Source organism: Pseudophryne corroboree, chromosome 5, assembly GCF_028390025.1.
Source record: "Pseudophryne corroboree isolate aPseCor3 chromosome 5, aPseCor3.hap2, whole genome shotgun sequence".
Classification (NCBI taxonomy): Eukaryota; Metazoa; Chordata; class Amphibia; order Anura; family Myobatrachidae; genus Pseudophryne; species Pseudophryne corroboree.
The window spans coordinates 537,435,632-537,456,836 of record NC_086448.1 but is presented as its reverse complement, the minus strand read 5'-3'; the positions used below and the strand labels follow the sequence as shown (position 1 = coordinate 537,456,836).

General features: G+C 44.8%; 1 protein-coding gene across 1 annotated transcript in view; it reads left to right on the top strand.

Moving 5' to 3' along the window:
- Positions 1-20,526, top strand: part of GFOD1 (Gfo/Idh/MocA-like oxidoreductase domain containing 1) — a 123,563-nt gene extending 103,037 nt beyond the window's left edge. The window contains exon 2 of the mRNA XM_063923186.1: positions 14,741-20,526. Coding sequence (XP_063779256.1) covers positions 14,741-15,660 — 920 coding nt within the window. The 3' untranslated portion in view covers positions 15,661-20,526. The remainder of the gene's footprint in view (positions 1-14,740) is intronic.
- The last annotated feature ends 679 nt before the right edge of the window (positions 20,527-21,205 follow it).

Sequence of the window (21,205 nt, the reverse complement as noted above, 5' to 3'; positions counted from 1 at the left end):
CCCCCCTTTTTATGGGTGGGCACCGAACACCCACGCTGGAACTTGGAAGGCTGAATGTCAATTGAAGTCTCAGAAGACACTGTAGGACACTTGAAAGTAGAGGACTGGAATAAGCATTCATAAGCAGGAGTAGAATCAACTTGAAATACTCTAGGGTGGAGAGAGGATGTCATCTCCAAAACTGACTGACAGGAGTTCATTACTTGACACACTGGAGAGAACCACACCGGGTTCGGAGGAACTGGAATCGGTAGGAACCGACGGCAACTTTGGACAGACGGATGGAACCGGATTGGGTCCAGAAAAGCTTGAACCGGTGGAGTCCTCGGACTGACGGATAGGACCGGATTTGATCCGAGGATGCTGGAATCGTCTGGAACCGAAGGAGGCTTACTGGAATCGTCTGGAACCGAAGGAGGCTGATCCGGACAGACGGATGGGACCGGATTGGGTCCGGAAGAGCTTGAACCGGCTGGAACCGGAGGAGTCTTACTGGAATCGGCTGGAACCGAAGGAGGCTTACTGGAATCGGCTGGAACCGAAGGAGGCTTACTGGAATCGGCTGCTTACTGGAATCGGCTGGAACCGAAGGAGGCTTACTGGAATCGGCAGGAACCGAAGGAGGCTTACTGGAATTGGCAGGAACCGAAGGAGGCTTACTGGAATCGGCTGGAACCAAAGGAGGCTTACTGGAATCGGCTGGAACCGAAGGAGGCTTACTGGAATCGGCTGGAACCGAAGGAGGCTGATCCGGACAGACGGATGGGACCGGATTAGGTCCGGAGACAGTTGAATCAGCTGGAACTGATGGAGTCAGAATCCGGTTAGAACCGGAATGAGTGGTATCCGAGTGTTCAGTTAGACCATCCTGGATCTGGTCCATGCTGGATGCCAACAGGGTGGTGCTCTCTGAAGACGGCAAACAGGAGTTCATAACTGCATCTGTAGCACAAAAATTTCCATCTGGGAACTTGGCTCTGGATACTTCCCTTGGGGCTGAAATTTCGGTGACCCCTCCTGGGGTTGACGAATCAGACACCTCTCTCAGGGTTGTTTTCTCCAGCACCCCTCCTGGGGTTGACAGATCAGAAACTCCTTTTTGAGAAGACTCATATGCCCCTACTAGAGCTTGAACATTGGATACCCCTCCTTGGGCTGTAGACACAGACGCCCCTCTTTGGGCTGTAGACACCAAACTTTGGAGTGACCCTGACCCCACACTCTGACCACCGTCCGGGTCCATGGGCCTTGGACAAACTGTCAGGATTCTGATTTTGTCTGTCCCCGGCGGGGGCGCTAGTGGGTCAGTGTTGGTGTGACGTAATACACGAGGAGACCGAAGAATAGTCCTGCGCATAGGCGCTGATATTTATTATGTCACAGGGATCACAAAGCAATTGAATAACAGGTGCAATGGAATGCAATTGCAGTGGAATGCAAAACCAGAAATAACAGGAAATAAATATTCAAAAGTCACTGGTAACTATGATTGAAACAAACAGAAGTCCGGTAATTGTAAAAAGCACACAGTCTCAGTATAACTCAGGATGAAATAACTTTGGAAAAACAGAACTCTGATAAATGTACAGTCTCTATGAAGCACAAGTCCAGATAGCCTAACAGGCTTAAGCAGGAGACAGTCTCTAAGCAAATAGATGTTAACTGCTGAGATGCACAGATGGTAACTGATAATGAGTGCACAGGTAGATAATGATAAAACACCTGAGGAGAGTCTCTTACTGCTGGTGGATTGTGGCTGGCTGTGGCTGGAGTTTGTAGTTCCACAGGAACACTGGAACAGGGAGATGACTTGGAGATGCCAGAAATAGAAGACTGCTGGAAACAAAGGATTGAAGACTAGAACCTGGAACTGGAAACTGGAACGGAACTGGAACTGCTGGGACCTGTAGTTCCACAGGTCCAATACACAGGGGTATCTCTGCAGACAGATGGCTGCAAACAGGAGACGCCTGTTCACAGAATGTGACGTGTTGTCCAAGGCGATGAGACTGAGCCAGGAACTGGAGTTTATACCCCTTGGTCTGTGATGATTGGATGTTGCATCTCTGTGAGGACACACCCTGCTGGATTAGGTGTTCAGATCAGCTGTGGGTTAGCTGAAGCACTGTGTACTCCAGGCTGCAGTAGACTGAAAACTGGAACTGGAACAGAACTGAACTGCTGGAACCTGTAGTTCCACAGTAGTGATGCGACGGAGAATGCAGATTCCTGACACTCTGGATGTAGTGAGGGCTTTGAAGATCTACGTCGCCCGTACGGCGGTTGCCAGGAAAACTGAGGCGCTGTTTGTCCTGTACGCTTCCAACAAGATTGGTCATCCTGCTTCAAAAATGACTATTGCACGCTGGATTTGTAGTACGATTCAGCAGGCTCATTCTTCAGCCGGATTACCGGTGCCGAAGTTGGTGAAAGCCCATTCTACCAGGAAGGTGGGCTTGTCTTGGGCGGCTGCCCGGGGCGTCTCGGCTTTACAGCTCTGCCGAGCGGCTACTTGGTTGGGTTCAAACACTTTTGCCAAGTTCTATAAGTTTGATACCCTGGCTGATGAGGACCTTGCGTTTGCTCAGTCGGTGCTGCAGAGTTTTCCACACTCTCCCGCCCGGTCTGGAGCTTTGGTATAAACCCCATGGTCCTTTTTGGAGTCCCCAGCATCCTCTAGGACGTAAGAGAAAATAGGATTTTGGTACTTACCGGTAAATCCTTTTCTCCTAGTCCGTAGAGGATGCTGGGCGCCCGTCCCAGTGCGGACTATTTTCTTGCAGTGTTCTCTTGTGGGTTCACTTAGTTTATACATGGGTTGTATATTTCTGTTTTCAGCTTGTTGCTGTAGTTTTTTCATACTGTTATCTGGTTTCTTGTTACTCCGGTTGTACGGTATGGTTGTGGTGTGGGCTGGTATGTCTGTAGCCCTTAGTTTACACAAAAATCCTTTCCTCGAAATGTCCGTCTCTCCTGGGCACAGTTCCTATAACTGAGGTCTGGAGGAGGGGCATAGAGGGAGTAGCCAGTTCACACCCAGTCTTAAGTCTTTTCAGTGTGCCCAAGCTCCTGCGGATCGCGTCTATACCCCATGGTCCTTTTGGAGTCCCCAGCATCCTCTACAGACTAGGAGAAAAGGATTTACCGGTAAGTACCAAAATCCTATTATTTGTTATAAATTTGATGATCGTGGCTCACAGTTTAAGAAATCCCCAAATCCAATTAGAAATGTAGATTATTACATAAAATCAATAAAAAAAGGATTTTAAATACAGAAATGCTGGCCCTCTGAAAAGTATAGTCATGCATATGTACTCAGTACTTGGTTTGGGCCGCTTTTGCATGAATTACTTGTTCAATGCGGTGCGGCATGGATTCTATCAGCCTGTGCACTGCTGAGGTGTTATGGAAGACCAGGATGCTTCAATAGCGGCCTTCAGCTCTTCTGTATTGTTCGGTCTCATGTCTCTCGTATTTCTCTTGGCAATGCCCCATAGATTCTATATGGGGTTCAGGTCAGGAGAGTTTGCTGGCCAATCCAGCACAGTAATCTCACAGTCATTGAACCAGGTTTTGGTACTTTCGGCAGTGTGGGCAGGTGCCAAGTCCTGCTGGAAAATGAAGTCAGCATCTCCATATAGCTTGTCTGCTGAAGGAAGCATGAAGTGCTCTAAAATGTCATGGTAGATGGCTGCGTTGACTCTGGACTTAATAAAGCACAGTTGACCAACACCAGCCGATGACATGGCTCACCAAATCAACAAAGACTGTGGTAACTTCACACTGGACTTCAAGCATCTTGGATTGTGTGCCTCTCCATTCTTCCTCCATACTCTGGGACCTTGGTTTCCAAATGAGATGCAAAATTTGCAACAGACCAGTCCTTTTTTTGTTTAGCCCAGGTAAGACGCTTCTGACGTTGTTTGTTCTTCAGGAGCGGCTTGACAAGAGGAATACGACTTTTGAAGCCCATGTCCAGGATCCATCTGTGTGTGGTGGCTCTTGATATACTAACTCCAGCCTCAGTCCACTCCTTGTGAAGCTCCCCCACACTCGCCTGACCTGAACCCTCGGCATTTCTGTATTTAAAATCCTTTTTTATTGATTTTATGTGATATTCTAATTTTCTGAGATTTTGGATTTGTGGTTTTCTTAAACTGTAAACCACAATCATCAAAATTATAACAAATAAAAGCTACAAATATCTCACTTTGCATGAACTTTTGCACGATATTCTAATTTTCTGAGTTTCACCTGTATAGAGCAATACAGAGAGGAACAGTGCAGATTTCTGGCAACCCAGTAGGAATATTGATACATACCGGATTGTATGATACTGGGAATGTAGTTTCTATATAGTTTCTCCATAATCTGAACCAGTCAGGCTTCATTAATCTGGAATGATACAACATGATCCCATTGCATTTACAAGAGGTACAGTAGTTCTCTACCATAACAATTGTAGGCATAATGATCAACATCACTGATCATCATTGGGCAACATGAACATCAATTTTGTTAGCTATCTTGTACTAGCAGCTAATAATCATTTAATCAGTAATTCTATTTAAGATTCTTATTTCTAAGTACCTAACTTGCTACCTATCATATTTTCTGTGCATAGCAAAACTTGAATTGCTATTTACTCACATGACATGAAGTTATATATAGATACGCCACAATTTCTGACATAATACATTGAGTGATACACTACACACAATCTCTATGACCTATTGCAGAAATGCACCTAGTGTACAGTAAGTGCTGTATGTACACACACCCTGGAGATAGATCTATAACTACATAGTGAGAGCCACACCTCTGGATGCTTTCATGGAAAGGTCACTTGGTGACATCTCTGGCTGTCACAGTGTGCCTCTCTGCGGGGAGATCTCTATCCTGTCACTACTCCTGAGTTCTTCTTCCCACTAATTGATAGCAAACAAAATGATGGAACACTATTGTTGGAATACTGTAGGTATTGCATATCGGTTATGGTATAATAGTTTGACAGTCAAAAGGTTGACAGTGTCTACGTCGACGCCAAATGGTCAACATACAAAAGGTCGACATGGAAATGGTTGACACATTTTTTATGGGGGGTTTTTTGGGTGTCAATTTGTAGGTTTCAGCACATGAAACCCCAATTAGTGTACCGCGTCCCCTCGCATGGCTCGCTTCACTCCCCGTGCATCGGGCAAGGTGCTTGCTTCGCTACCATTGTGCTCGGCACAGGATACCGTTCCAAATTGTAGTCCACACGGATGGTAAAGTATGAAAAAGTTGATGCAAAATAATTCCCCAAAACATGTGTTGACTATATACTATGTCGACCATTTGAACCTTTTGACCATGTGGACTAATGAACTGTCAACCTATTGACTAGATACCTTGCATATGGCATTACCCAAGGGATATACACAAATCCTTTAAGATTCATTAGGCTTCAAATAAAATAAAAAATTGTTTTCATTTTATTAATAATGTAATTAAAAAGTGTCAGTTTGATCAGAGTAATTCCACCACTTGATGTATGTGTTCAATTAAAGGGAACATTAACAGGGGTATTCATTTGTTTTAGGCACCTGTAGCTCACGATTCAATTGTTTGGGCGACCACCACAGTGCTAATCGCAACAGGCACATTCTTGCTACCAAAATGCACGGGATTAGCGGCTGCTCCGGTGCTAAACTGCAGTTTAGGTGCCCAAAAGCCCTATTTTGGGCGGATTTCTGCTCGCACCTCAGAAGGGTACGAGCAGAAATCTGCAACCAGTGATGGGTGCCCAAACCAACTGAATAGCTCCTGCTCACTTTAGACAGAACCTACGGACGTGAGGAACAATTGAATTCCCCCCTATCACATGCAGGTATGAGTGAAGTTAATGCCCCCAAGGCAATATGCATTGCAGCTCATACTATACACCTCCTGATGGCGCAGTTTGCTGTCTGTTTCATGCTGCCTGCGTGTAACTGAGAAGTTCATAAAACACTCCTATGAAGTGGGTATCAGTGAAGCAGCATTTGCAAGAAGTTGATGACTGGAATTAACTATACTAATCATTGTAAAAATAGAACTGTGTGACATGCACAAGACACAATCCAATATGACACTGCCTGCCACTAACACAAAAACATGAAATGACTTTACAGCTAAGAGCATTCATATAGGAAGACAAACTAATGTGGCTAAATTGGACCGTCCCGACATAAAACCACATGGGTGTCGCACTTAAAATCATGCTTTAAGAAATTACATAATTGTACAGCACCAAAATTGTCCAAACTCACAATTTATTTTCAAATGACGTTCTACCAACAATTATTTAGTGAATCTGCAAAGATGTGGTCATGTATATCTTATCATTGCCTCTACGGTTGGTTGTCTTTGTGGCTTAAGGGGGGTACACACGGGGAGATGTGTTCTGAGCGATTTAGCACAGAACACTCAGCACACATCTCTCCTCACGCTCAGCACACAGCGCAATGTTTGCTGAGCGAGGGGAGACGGACGCTCACTTCACCCAGCGGTGAAGATAGCAATCTGACTAGATTGTACCTGCATGCAGGCCAATCTAAAGTCAGCGAAAGCGACACACGCTATCGCTATGGGGCATACACACGGAGCGATGTGTGCTTCTAGTCAGATTGCTTAGAATTTTAGCACACATCGCTACATGTACAGTATAACCCCCTTAAAACTATAATACAGACTTGCAGTCTGTCAATGGAACAGTGTATCTGCTACAAAAGTCATAAGATGTGATCACGTAATTTAGCATGTCTTGCCTGAGATAGATCACTGATGACATCACATATTCTGGCCCAGATTTATCGAGCCTTGGTGAGTGATAAATAACACAGTGATAAAGTGCCAGCCAAACAGCTCCTAACTGCCATATTACAGGCTGTGTTTGAAAAAAATACAGTTATAAGCTGACTGGCTGGCACTTTATCACCGAGCTATTTATCAATTTCCAAGGCTTGATAAATCTGGACCAGATGCCTGATAGCAGGTATGATCACAGGAATAGACAGGATGCAGATGCATATTTATTGTACATGCGTACTATCAGATGTGATTACCTGTATGTCACTGTGCATGTGTTATAAGTAGATGAATAGTTATTACAGCGTTTCCAATAACATGCTCACATAGGACCTGCAAAACATGAGCTGTAATTACTGTATTACACTTCAGTGGAGTTGTAGCTCCTAGGAGAGCCCGCTGTTTATAGTGCAGCCTCTTCATTGACTCCCAGTGCTGCTGATTTATACAGTCTCAAATCTCACGTCACCTTCTTACCCATTATTCCTTGTTTCTAAGGAGAAAATTAATCACATTCTGCTTTATGGACCTTATTCTCCTTTATGTATTATTGGAGATGTAGCACAGGCAGTAATTTGTAAGAGAACAGCTTCCTATGTTGAATAACAAATTATAACTATTCCACAAGCATTATGCTTTACTGGTTATTTACTTTGTCATTATACCTATTATGCTATACATATTAATTTTAATTTCATTAGAAGATTGTGTTATAATAGTGATTTATATGTTCTCTTTGCTGAGATGCAGCACAAGTGGAGCTGGAGAAAAATCCATATGGAAAAGAATGATTAACGTCAGTGATAAATGAGTTTCATGTCAGTGTACATATAATTAGTAATCACTACAGTAGGTCACATCATTAGCTTAATGGACCACAGGGCTATGGGCACATAACCAGTAATTACAGCTCATCAATAGTCTAATGGGTAACAGGTAACCTATTTTAAGTTAATATGTCTGCTTGTAAAAACGCTTTATCCAGTGTTCCCTGCTTAGTATTCAGAGCTTCCAAATGGGTCCTGCAGTCACAGAATTGTCGGATAATACGGATGAAGAGAAGATTGTCCTCTCTGTGATCTGTGTCCGGTAACTGTTTTTTTGGATTGGTATAAGACATCTGCATACGGGAATGCTGCCTTCCAGCCCCAGCAATGCATTATGGGTGTGACTCAGAGCCACACACAATGCGGTGTTCATGCAGTTGAGCCATTTTTTGCAACAGTGCATGCATGAAAATGTCTAAAAACTCGTATAACACATGTTTTACACAGAGTATAGTGTACGCCAAAGGCACTGTTGTGATGGAGACAATGGTATAAGAAATGTGGAAAAGTGAGGGAGTTCCTGGGCGGGGTCTGGGAGGTGGCTAGAGATGTACTCAACAATGGTTCATTCAGTGGGCATGCTGTGGGAGTGTTAATGCAGACGCACAGCCGTAGACTTAGGAGAGCCTAGTCAGATGGAGAAAATGCACCTGCCATAGGGCTGTGGCAAGCTTTGGTTGTGTTACCAATGGTGGCGAATAAGGAAGGATGTGCCAATCAGTATTACATACCTTCCACTTATGATTGTTGGAGGTCGGGACAAACCGCGTCGTAGGCGCCTCTGAAGGGGGGGGGCCCTCGCGTAGAGGGACGGGGCCATGAATAGAGGGGCGGGGCTTGTGCGACGACTGTCGTTTTGGGAGCTCCACTCCCTGCATGGCACCTATTAAGGGATCACTGGCTGCTTTGCAGAGCAGAGCAGCAGTGATCTCTGGCTCTCGCAACTGCGTGTGTCCCCCCCTGCCCATGGGACACTGCGGCCCACGGGTGGGACTGTGTCCAATTAGCGGGACTGTCCCTCTGTATTCGGGACAGTTGGGAACTATAGTAATACAGTGAGCACTGGTGCTAAAAGTGGGCATCTCAGTCCTTGCACATTTGGCCGCACAGATGTACACAAGGGAAGGAGCTTGTAGCAGCATTTGTATAAAGTTTCAGATGGGCGGTCACCAATAGATGTGCTGCGTGCATTTCGGTGTGTGATTCAGTATGTAATAATCTACACAGTTTCCCTGTTTACAGGGCAGCATTTGGTGGCAGGGAGGAAGGCAGATAAAGAGCCTGATTCGGAGATGTCCATAAACTCGATGTGTACGTACATCTCTGATGTTTAGAGATCTGCGCATGCCCAGATGCCACACTGCACATGCTCAGATGCCACACTGCACATGCCCAGATGCCACACTGCACATGCTCAGATGCCACACTGCACATGCCCAGATCCCACACTGCACATGCTCAGATGCCACACTGCACATGGCCCAGATTCCACATTGCACATGCCCAGATGCCACACTGCACATGCCCTGATGCCATACTGCACATGCTCAGATGCCACACTGCACATGGCCCAGATTCCACATTGCACATGGCCCAGATATTACACTAAATGTGTGCAGGTCTCCTACTAGAACGTTTTCCTCCAAGCCACAACATGTCTTTTAGGGATGGGGAGGGTGTGGTACTGTCTGCGTTTCCAGAAAACTGGGGCATGTCAGCCCTGTTTTCTGGAAGTAGCACTGGGGAGTGTTAGTCCTGTTTTCTGGCAGTAGCACTGGGGAGTGTTAGTCCTGTTTTCTGGCAGTAGCACTAGGGTGTGTCAGCTCTGTTTTCTGGGAGTAGCACTGGGGCATGTCAGCCCTGTTTTCTGGGAGTAGCACTGGGGCAAGTCAGCCCTGTTTTCTGGGAGTAGCACTGGGGCATGTCAGCCCTGTTTTCTGGCAGTAGCACTGGGGTGTGTCAGCTCTGTTTTCTGGAAGTAGCACTGGGGAGTGTTAGTCCTGTTTTCTGGCAGTAGCACTGGGGTGTGTCAGCCCTGTTTTCTGGCAGTAACACTTGGGTGTGTCAGCTCTGTTTTCTGGGAGTAGCACTGTGGCGTGTCGGCCCTGTTTTCTGGGAGTAGCACTGGGGTGTGTCAGACCTGTTTTCTGGCAGTAACACTGGGGCGTGTCAGCACTGTTTTCTGGCAGTAGCACTGGGGTGTATCAGCTCTGTTTTCTGGGAGTAGCACTGGGGCGTGTCGGCCCTGTTTTCTGGGAGTAGCACTGGGGCGTGTCGGCCCTGTTTTCTGGGAGCAGCACTGGGGAGTGTTAAAGTCCTGTTTTCTGGCAGTAGCGAGGCCAGTGTCTTCTGGCAGAGAGTTACTTCAGCCACCAATAGACGCTGCTGCATGTGCTTCTGTGTCTGATTCAAGAAGGCAGGAGGCAGCCATTCTCAGTAAGCTTATGCTATCTGATGCTGCTACCATGGTGACCAGTTGTGGCAATGGTGATCCAATCCTGCAGGAGATGCCTTTTTTTCCTGTAGGCGCCTCTTGGCAGCCATTAGGATATTTTCACGCAGCAGCTGCGTCAGCGTCCATCTCTGAATCAGGGCCAAAAAGTATACATTGTAACAAAGAGTGGTTATTGCAATTCTACCGGGGTCTCTAAGATGTCTGTAATGGTACCCACACACTTGTGCAATGCCCCGCGATGCAACATCGTGGGCCATCGCACCGGCAGGTGCCCATCGGGCATTGCAGTGCGATATATATCGCATGTGTTTTTAAAAACACATGCAATGCCTCTGCAATGCGATAAATAGTAAGTGCAGCACTTAATATATTGCGACGTGACATTCGACCGGCGTGCCCGTGCATCACGTCGCATGGTACCTAAAATGTGCATACAATCCTTCTATTTATCTCACAGATGCGGTCGAAATCGAAGGATTGTACCTGATATCTCACAAGTGTATGTGCTACATAAGTGTCAGAATTACCTACAGTACACCTCCCAAGATTTATCCTGGCAAAATCAGGACAAAATACAGGACATTCCTCACATACCTCATCCAGCCACACCCACATTCAGTCCAAGTAAAGCCTACTTATAGCTTCCGCTATTTTCCTTACGCTCTGCCATTAAGGACATTTAGTAGGTCAGTAATTATATAGTGGGTTCCCTTAAACCTGAGCTAAATCTTCTGCCTGCTGAGATTCCGCTCAGGGCTGCCACCAGAAATTGGGGGACCCAGTACTGACAAAATAGACAGGGCCCTCCCTCCCCCCCAAAAAATTCTGCTGCACTGCTCCACCCTTATGTAATGTCATACATTGTTGCGTTACATATAGGTTAAGTGTTGCGGACCTACAGGAACGGTTTACAGAGAACTGATGCGCAGATAAGGCTTGTTTTAAGAAGTCCTGCTGCTGATACATAGACTGGTGCAGCTTTCCAGGTATTGGCGGTATGAGCAAGGGGTGGGCCCACCTATCTGTAAGGGCCCGGTACACCAGTCCCCACAGACCCCCTCCTGATGGCTGCCCTGATTCCGCGTATGTGGAAGTAACTGATCTTTTGTGATGCACTTGAATTGCCAGAATTAATAGGTTCCTATAGTAAGTTTTCTGTACTATGCACCGTTTTCACCAATGGTGTGTCACAGTTTTCAGTTGTGTACAATCCAGTATGATGATAGATAGTGTCTAGTTAGACAGTCAATAGATAGACACCATGGGCCAAATGTAATAGAGTGAGAGTTTCAGAAAGTGAGAGATTTGGTAAGGTTTTGAAGTTTTTGGACTATTTCATACCTTCTCTATACATGTCGGCATAGAGTTGGTTATAAACCTTGTGGCGTGTGCAGCGAGCCACCAAGACTGAAGCGTGAGGGGATGCCTTTCTACAATTGGGGATCCCAGATGACAAAACTATCCACACAAACCGCAAAAAAAAAAAATGGTGTCTACCTTTTTTGTGTCGAACATTGACCTTTTGACCCTGTTGACCTAATTGGCTAACATGTGGTGTCTATTGACTGTCTAACTCAGGGGTGGGGAACCTCAGGCCCGCGGGCCGTATAAGGCCCGCAAAGTCACTTTATCAGGCCCAGTCAGGCTCACCTAACCGAGGGAGATGCCGGGCGCTTGCTGAGACTTTGTTACCAGCGGGCGCCTGGCTCCTTCTGCTCAGCAGCAGACAGATGCAGGAGCTCACTCCTGATCTCCGGCTTCCAGCTCAGGCAGTGTGCATGTGTGGCACTCCCATAGTTCAGAGGAGCGGGCAGCCAGGCAGAGGGCAGCGGTCCGGAAACAGGAGCAGGGCTGGTGAGTATTGTGGTTTTTTTTTCTTCTTTTAATGTGTGTGTGTAAGCGGCACTACTAGGCAGGGCCGTAACTACGTGTGTGCCAAGTGGGCTTGGCACACAGCGCAGTTGCCCTGAGGGCGCACGGCCAGCGGCATGTAATGAGCCAAATTGACTCATTACATGCCGCCTCTGAAGTCTGCGCCGCGCTGTGGAGGGAGAAGTCAGCAGCGCCAGGCAGCGGAGAAGGAGGAGGAGGGAGGGGGACTGGAGCCACAGCAGATGCTTGGGATGCTGGGATGCGGTTCCTCCATCCCAGCATCCACAGCAGCGCCGGGCAGCCAATATGGAAGGAGAGGGGGATGCTGCAGCGGCGCTTACTACCAATGAAATAGCGCTGCTGCGGCTCCAGTCCTCCTCCTCCTTCTCACCTGCCTGCACCGAGGGAGCTGCACGAGGAGCCTGTCAGCGGGGAGATGGTAAGTATGTCTCTCTCTCTCTCTCTCTGGGGGACACCGTCTGCCGCAATGTGTAAAAAGGGGGACTGGCTGCCGCAGTGTGTAAAAAGAGGGACTGGCTGCCGCAATGTGTAAAAAGGGGACTGGCTGCCGCAATGTGTAAAAAGGGGGACTGGCTGCCGCAATGTGTAAAAAGGGGACTGGCTGCCACAATGTGTAAAAAGGGGGACTGGCTGCCGCAATGTGTAAAAAGGGGGACTGGCTGCCGCAATGTGTAAAAAGGGGGACTGTCTGCCGCAATGTGTAAAAAGGGGGCCTGGCTGCCGCAATGTGTAAAAAGGGGGACTGGCTGCCGCAATGTGTAAAAAGGGGGCCTGGCTGCCGCAATGTGTAAAAAGGGGGCCTGGCTGCCGCAATGTGTAAAAAGGGGGCCTGGCTGCCGTAATGTGTAAAAATGGGGACTGGCTGCCGTAATGTGTAAAAAGGGGGACTGGCTGCCGTAATGTGTAAAAAGGGGGACTGGCTGCCGCAATGTGTAAAAATGGGGACTGGCTGCCGCAATATGTAAAAATGGGGACTGGCTGCCGCAATGTGTAAAAAGGGGGACTGGCTGCCGCAATGTGTATAAAGGGGGACACCGTCTGCCGTAATGTGTAAAAACGGGGACGCTGTCTGCTGTAATGTGTAAAAAGGGAACGCTGTCTGCCGTAATGTTAAAAAAGGGGACGCTGTCTGCTGTAATGTGTAAAAAAGGGGACGCTGTCTGCCGCAATGTGTAAAAAGGGGGACTGGCTGCCGCAATGTGTTAAAAGGGAGACTGTCTGCTGTAATGTGTAAAAAGGGGGACGCTGTCTGCTGTAATGTATAAAAGGGGCTCTACCTGGTGTAGTGGCGCTACTGTGTAGCGTAATTTGAATAATGTAGACTACTGTGCACCGTAGTATGAATTGCTATTATTTTGTGGCCACGCCCCTTCCCCCATGAAGCCACGCCCCTATATATTTTTTGCGCGTCTACGGCGCGCACTGCCCCTATCTTACATGGGGGGGCGCCACTGTCGTTTCTTGCACACAGCGCTAAAATGCCTAGTTACGGCACTGCTACTAGGGGGCATAACAACTGACTGGGGGCATATCAACTGACTGGTGACTGGGGGCATATCAACTGACTGGGGGCATATCTAATGGGACATAACAAATGACTGGGGGCATATCTAATGGGGTATAACAACTGACTGGGGGCATATCTAATGGGGTATAACAACTGACTGGGGGCATATCAACTGACTGGGGGCATATCAACTGACTGGGGGCATATCTAATGAGACATAACAACTGACTGGGGGCATATCAACTGACTGGGGGCATATCTAATGAGACATAACAACTGACTGGGGGCATATCTAATGGGACATAACTGACTGGGGCATATCTAATGGGGTATAACAACTGACTGGGGGCATATCAACTGACTGGGGGCATATCTAATGGGACATAAAAACTGACTGGGGGCATATCTAATGGGACATAACAAATGACTGGGGGTATATCTACTGGGGCATAACAACTGACTGGGGACAGGCTAATTTTTAAGTTGATAATTTTTGTATGGCCCCCGAAGGATTTTATAAATAACCAAATGGCCCTTGGTAGAAAAAAGGTTCCCCACCCCCTGGTCTAACTAGACACCGTCTATCTTTCATGCCACACCCGTACAATCCATCCCTTTAGCATCAAGCTGGGAATGACCGATTGCAGAGTAACGGCTCTTAACAGAAAAGTGATTCAAGCACCAGTAGATTTTCAACCAGTGAGCCTGTGGCTGTAGAGTGCATGGTATTATGTCACAGGAATCCTGAAATTCCTGAGAATGAACGCTGCATTTCTTTTGTATAAAAGTATGGCAAAAGCCCAAAATGAATGTTATCTAGTAGACCATAGTAATCTCATCTAATGGGAGACTGTTTTTCCTATCCATATTGTCTGCCCAGTGTGTTTCTAGAACCTTAGATCCTATTAGCTTTTTCCCAGAAAGTTACTGTATTTAGTGGCAGCACCACCTCTCTCTTACTGCTAGTAATTTATCTAGCTGTCCGCCTGACCTGGCTAACTTATGCAATGTTTTATTTGGATATTTTTGGAATACCAGTGAAAAATCTAGCACCAACGTTATTAATATATGATGTACTGTAGTGACATTTGTGTTGTCATGTTCTACCCGCATGCAAGCCGCTGTGTTTTAGGTTCCTAGCCCTTTAGCTGCTGACATGAATGACTGTACATGCATAAGAAAATTTTCTTGCTAATGTGGTAATATAATTTTCTCCATTATGTCTCGCAGGGATTGGGAAGAATGTCATCTGTGACAGGACAGCAACTCCCCTTGATGCATTTCGAATGATGTCAGCAGCTCACTATTACCCTAAGCTCATGAGCATCATGGGGAATGTGTTACGTTTTCTGCCTGCCTTTGTGAAGATGAAGCAACTGATTCAAGAAGCATATGTGGGGGAACTTCAAGTGTGTGAGGTGCAGGTGCACAGCGGAAGTCTACTGGGAAAGAAGTACAACTGGAGCTGTGATGACCTCATGGGTGGAGGAGGACTGCATTCTGTAGGCAGCTATATCATTGATCTGTTGACTTTCCTAACCAGCCAGAAAGCAGTGAAGGTCCATGGTCTCCTGAAAACCTTTGTGAAGCAGACAGACCACATAAAAGGAATACGCCAGATCACCAGCGATGATTTTTGTACATTTCAGATGGTCCTTGAAGGTGGCGTGTGTTGTACGGTTACTCTCAACTTTAATGTCCCTGGGGAATTTAAGCAAGATGTTACAGTTGTTGGATCAGCTGGTAGACTGATAGTAACTGGAACAGACCTCTATGGACAGAGAAACATCTCTTCTGACAGAGAGTTACTTCTAAAAGACTCTACACCTGTTAGCAACTCCTTATTGCCCGAAAAGGCCTTTAGTGACATTCCTTCCCCATACCTGAGAGGGACCATCAAAATGGTACAGGCTGTGCGACAAGCATTTGAAGACCAGGATGACAGGAGAACCTGGGATGGCAGGCCACTTACAATGGCAGCCACCTTCGATGACTGTTTATATGCTCTTTGTGTAGTGGACACAATAAAAAAATCTAACCAGACTGGTGAATGGCAGAATATAGTGATAATGACAGAGGAGCCTGAATTAAGCCCTGCCTACTTAATTAGTGAAGCTATGCGCAGAAGCCGGATGTCGCTGTACTGCTAGCAGTCCTGCCAGATGTAGACATATCAGGATTAATTTGCATATGTAAATTTATGCTGCTTGAAGGCGTTTTTGTACCACAGCAGATGGTACAGGTCTATGATATAACTTATGCATCTTTGTATAACTGCTGTCGTTGGAAAGGAACACAGTGTTTACTTTCCACAGCAGGCAAGCTGTGAACATTTATCAGAATGTATTTTAGTGAGGTGGTAGTTCTCCACAATTGCATAACTTCATTTGCCTGTGAGCTGTAGAAATGGGCCATCGTTGCAGATGTGTGCATTTTCAAGATTGTGTTACGCTTAGAAATTGTGAATGTCAGTTCTATACAGATGGCTTAAAGTGGCCATATTTGTCCTGTATACAGAATTTATTGACTACTGTTTACTCATTCCCCAAACATTTTGTCAGCTGTAGCTTTTTATTCAAAACACCATGCACATAATTCTTTCTTGAATTACTGTTCCTTGTAAGTAGTATACTGTTTAGGATGTGTGCTGCCGTATACACTGTACTAAATAACTGCAATGTGTAATATGCATTACTGCTCATGTGTAGAATTAGTTGTGAAAGTGAAGGCTGAACTGAAGCTATGTTTCCATTAAGCCATGCAAAGCAGATTTGTTACCTTCTTAGTAAGAAATCATTTCTGGTATGTTTCTACTGTATTATTTACATATACACAGAGTCCCTTTTCTGTCAGGAAAATGACCGACCAGGTGGCAACCCTAATGTAAAGATATTATCAAATAATTCTCACTAAACTTCTCTAAAACTTTCTCTGGACAAGATCTCCCGTGGTTAGTTTGCCTTTCCTTATGTCCAGAGCATGTCCCTTTTTATAAAATATTCAGAGTGTATCTACGAGAGCTGGTACACAGTGACGGTTACAGTTTGGTTGCTATGGCTACAGCATCACAGCATCTTTTCTGCACAGAATCCTGCACACCAGTTTTCATAACTGTCCACTTCAGCTAAAATGGGATGCAATCGCGAGACCGCCTGTCGGGATCCCGGCGGTCACAATGCCGATGCCGGAATCCCGACAGGTAGTGAAATGCCGACGCCGGAAACCTGGCTCAACTGGCTTTTCTCCCTCTATGGGTGTCCACAATACCCAAAGAGGGAGAATAGATCCTGTGGCGAGTGCAGCGAGCCCGCAAGTGGCTTTCTAGCGCTCACCCCACTGCCGGCATACTGGTGGCTAGGATCCCGCTGTCGGCATACTGGTGGCTAGGATCCCGCTGTCTGGATCATGACTGCCGGGATTCTGGCTGCCGGTAAAAGCTATGTATTCCGCTAAAAGTACCAAATATATTCCATTGTTTAGCGTGTGCCCTATGAAAAAGAGTATAAAGCTCAGTAAATGATTTTACTAGGATAGTTGGTATTTCGACTACCTTTAGCAGTCCCTGGGGCTGTGGCTAGAAGGGGCATATATTGTAGTGCAGCTTTAGAACATGAATGTATATTTGTGTTTCAGGTTTTAGTCAGACACTTATTGATGAATACATTATATAATTTTCAACCTTTCATAACTCACGGCACACTGAACAAGATTTAAATATTGCCAAGGCACACTCAAATATAATGGTGATGCATGGTGCAGTTGCGTGTCCTAGGATGTCATGTCACAACTTCTCCATAGGTAACGCCTGAGCCACATCTGAGAAAGCCAGAAGAGCCCAACACTGCCTGGGTCCAAACTTAGAACTGGCTCAGCAACCAATAAACCCACCAGTATTGATTGTTCCAGGGCCTCAGTAGCGGCAAAACACTGACAGGCCTGGCTCTGCTTCTATGGCGGCACACCTGGAGACTGCTCAGGGCACACCACGGCACAGTGTTGAAAAACACTGATAGAACAAATAGCTGTGTAGCATGAGATGAGCTGTGGCGTACAAGCCATTATTCAATTGTCCTCATTCAGGCATTCATTTTACAGACTCTTGTACATCTGTAGTATCAGCAATCAGAAGAGCTTAGTATATTTTTTATCACCTGAAAATTAGAATATAATGCCACTAAACAAGAAGAGTCTTTAAATGCTGGAGAAATAAAGTTTGAATTAATTTACATTGACTAAGAGTCCACCTCCAGTCCCGACCAAAATCATTGTACTTCATGAGTACTGTATTGTAACTGAGATGATGTCAAATTATTTTCTGCCAAGTTATCTCGAACTGTGAAATTATTTTCTAGAAGATCCCAGATGGAGACAAGTACATTTCTAAGCAAGGGGTTTATTCACTAAACTGCACTTTTACAAATTAACAATTTTCGATAATTTTGCAGAGTTTTAAATCAGCTATATTTTTTTTTAACGGCAATATAGTGTGTGTTTTGCGGTAAAAAAAAATGCTGCTTTAAATCCTGCGGCAGAACAGTCTGTTTAACAAATATATGCCCAGGTGTTATAGATTCATTCATTCTGTTTCTATATAGCATGGCTGTGGAACACATTCTGAATTTTTACACTATAGAACATGCTTAACATATGATAAAATGGAAAGGACATTACACCCTTTGGGGGCTGATTCTGAGTTGTAAGCAAGTAACTGCATCATGGCAAAACCATGCTGCACTGCAGGTGGGGCAGATTTAAAATGTCCAGAGAGTTAGATGTAAGAGGGGTGTGTCCAAACTGAAATCTACATTGCCATATTATTAAAAAAGCTGTCCTGCATTTGTGGCTACATGCAAAAGCAACCAGGATATACCCTACATGCAAAGATAATAAATATATTAGCAGTCCTTGTATTGCAACATGGTTTGTCCAGATACCAAGTTAAGGGCCCTATACACTTGTCGACCCGCCGCCGAGCTGCCCGACGGCCGATACGGTTAGTTGCGTTTTTTTCTTTGCTTCTAAATCAGCATCACCCACATTGTCTGTAAATGGCAAATAAGGAGGGACAATTACAGTATGAAAACTGGTGCTTCTGTAAGTACAAGTAAGAGGTGCTGTAGCCTAGAGTTTTCATTTTCTAAACTACACTAGAAGAAGGAGATACCAACTTACATCAACTTTGGTTTATTTTACTTTAAGGTCTTTTCCATAGGTTTTAGTTATCAACCTATGGAAGCGCTTTCCAGTGACACTTTGGGTCTGTGCATGTAAGTAAGCTGAATATGGTTCAGGCTGGGTGGGCCTCGAGGCACTGCACATTTCTAACATAGTCAGTGAACATACTGTACTTGTAATGTCATTTTCTTGCATTTTAAATTTCAATATTTCATTAAAAAAATAGATTACAAAATCCAGACTATAGGAATTGTATCCACCATGGCAATGGTGAAATTGTACTGTATGGATGGTCAATATTGAAAAATATGATCATATGAATATAATCAGGCACAAATATTTCCGGGGTCAAATCAGTGACCATTTCCAATATTGTGTTATAGTTATATGTGTATCTGAGTATTTGTTGGTGTCTTGCTTACATATACAGTAGTACATCAACTGCCTACAAACCTCAGATCTTATACCGGACAGATAAGTAATGCAAACTCTTCCACAACGTTTGGTGAATAAAATTTTACGAACGTTAAAAATGTTAAGTCTTAATATTTAATAATACAAAACATGTATACAGTCTGATATACATTTGAATTTGACTTATCCCCAAGGAGAAAAGCACAAAGATGGATCATCGAACAGCTCCACTTCACAAACTACTTAATAAAACCTATACTTGAATTGCCCCATCCTGTACTTGAATGCTCTGAAACCCTTTAGTCTGATGAATAAGGCCTATGCAAGAGGGTGCATAGTGCAGAGCTTGCCGCGGTCACTTCAGTCTACCTGTGTCATTTTGTAAAAAGTCAGAGCTCCAATAATTAATACCAAAGATCTCAAACTGCACTCACATACCTCCATGCTGCCCTAATCTGCTGGGAGTGCTGCCTTGACAGTTGGCACATGTGACCAGACTACCAGGATGGTTATGTCCTCACTCACCATGGTTTGCAAGAGCATTGGCACATGGTAATTCAAGGGTCTTTTTAGGAACAGAGAGAGGGGATTTTCGGAGCAGCATAAGGCTTCAGAAGCACTAGGCAGGCTCCTCGTGATCAGGCCCCAAATGCTGAATGACTATGTCCCCTGTTTGTGTGTGTGTATCGGAACCTATTACGTATGACTCCTTGTCTCACTTTCTAGCTCTGCAGTGTTCTGCACAGGTATGCACACAGGAGCACGATGAGAACTCAGAGTGTGTGCTCGGGAACAATAGTACTTAGAACACGTTTCGTAATATACACATCTTTTGTGCAACTCTTAAGAATAGAGGTTTATAAACACTGAAAAAAACATGTCCCTGAAAGTAAGACATTGTTTTAATTAGAGTAGGTAAATTAAATCTAGACCTATTGCAGCAGAGTCAAACAAACTTAATAATATTTAGCATAAAACTACAGAATGAAGATGCATGTGTAAGGCTTACAGCCATGACAATGTTTTCCAATGAAAAGAGATAATGTTGCCACCTATAGACAAGCCAGGATTTTACTTGTAAAGAACATATTTTCTCTTGTAATTATGAAACTTCAGTTTCTATCCTGTTTAATTTATTTTAAAAACATGTCTGTTTATGAAAGATTGACAAGAATGTATTATAATTTTGTGATGGCAATCAAGCCTTTGCAGAACAAAAAAAGAATATTTGCACCACTTATCGACCAAATGTAATTTTTGTTCTGCTTGCAAAATATTACAGATATTTTTGGGAAGGTGACCTTACAGAGGTATATTTTGTATTATTTCTGATTTCCTGCTAACGTCTGTTTTAATGCCACACATGTGGTTAATAATTAATGGAATGGACACAATAAATTTTGTGCTTATCTGGCGTTGAAGTTCAAGGCTTCTGGATGATCTTTTCTGTAATCTGCATTAGCTCCTAAAGTGCAGTTTTATTACAACAGAAATAGACAGCTTTAACAATGTATAAAATAACAAATGTTTAAGATAACATCACGCACTATACACAGTTTCAAAGAAAAATGTTGGAAGTTTCAACAACGGAAGGCCATGGTGACGTAAGCAACCGGAAGTGCGTCACATGTCCAGTCAGGCAAGATGGCCGCAAATGCTGTGGAGAAGGCATTTTATGTGCTCGTACTAAGTAAAACAGGTTCTGTTACAGTTGTGCAACAACATTTTAGAATGCGATTTGGGAAATCACCACCGACTGACTAGACAATCTATCTACAATTGGTACAACAAATTTGAAACAAATGTTTTTGTAAAGTTAAAAGCTCTGGTGACCGAATGCATTGGATGAACAAGTGGAGCATGTTCATGACATTTCTAAACATAGCCCAAAGAAATCCACAACAAGGGCGAGTTGGGAGTTATAAATACCACAACTGATTGGATAATTTTGCGGAAGCGGCTGCAAATGACTCCCTACAAAATGCAGTTATTGCTGAGTCTAAGCAACCAGGACAAAATCACACATGATTTCTATGCAGGAATTCAGGAACATTGCGTGTTGATATGTGCCATGGGGGTAATTCCAAGTTGATCGCAGCAGGAATT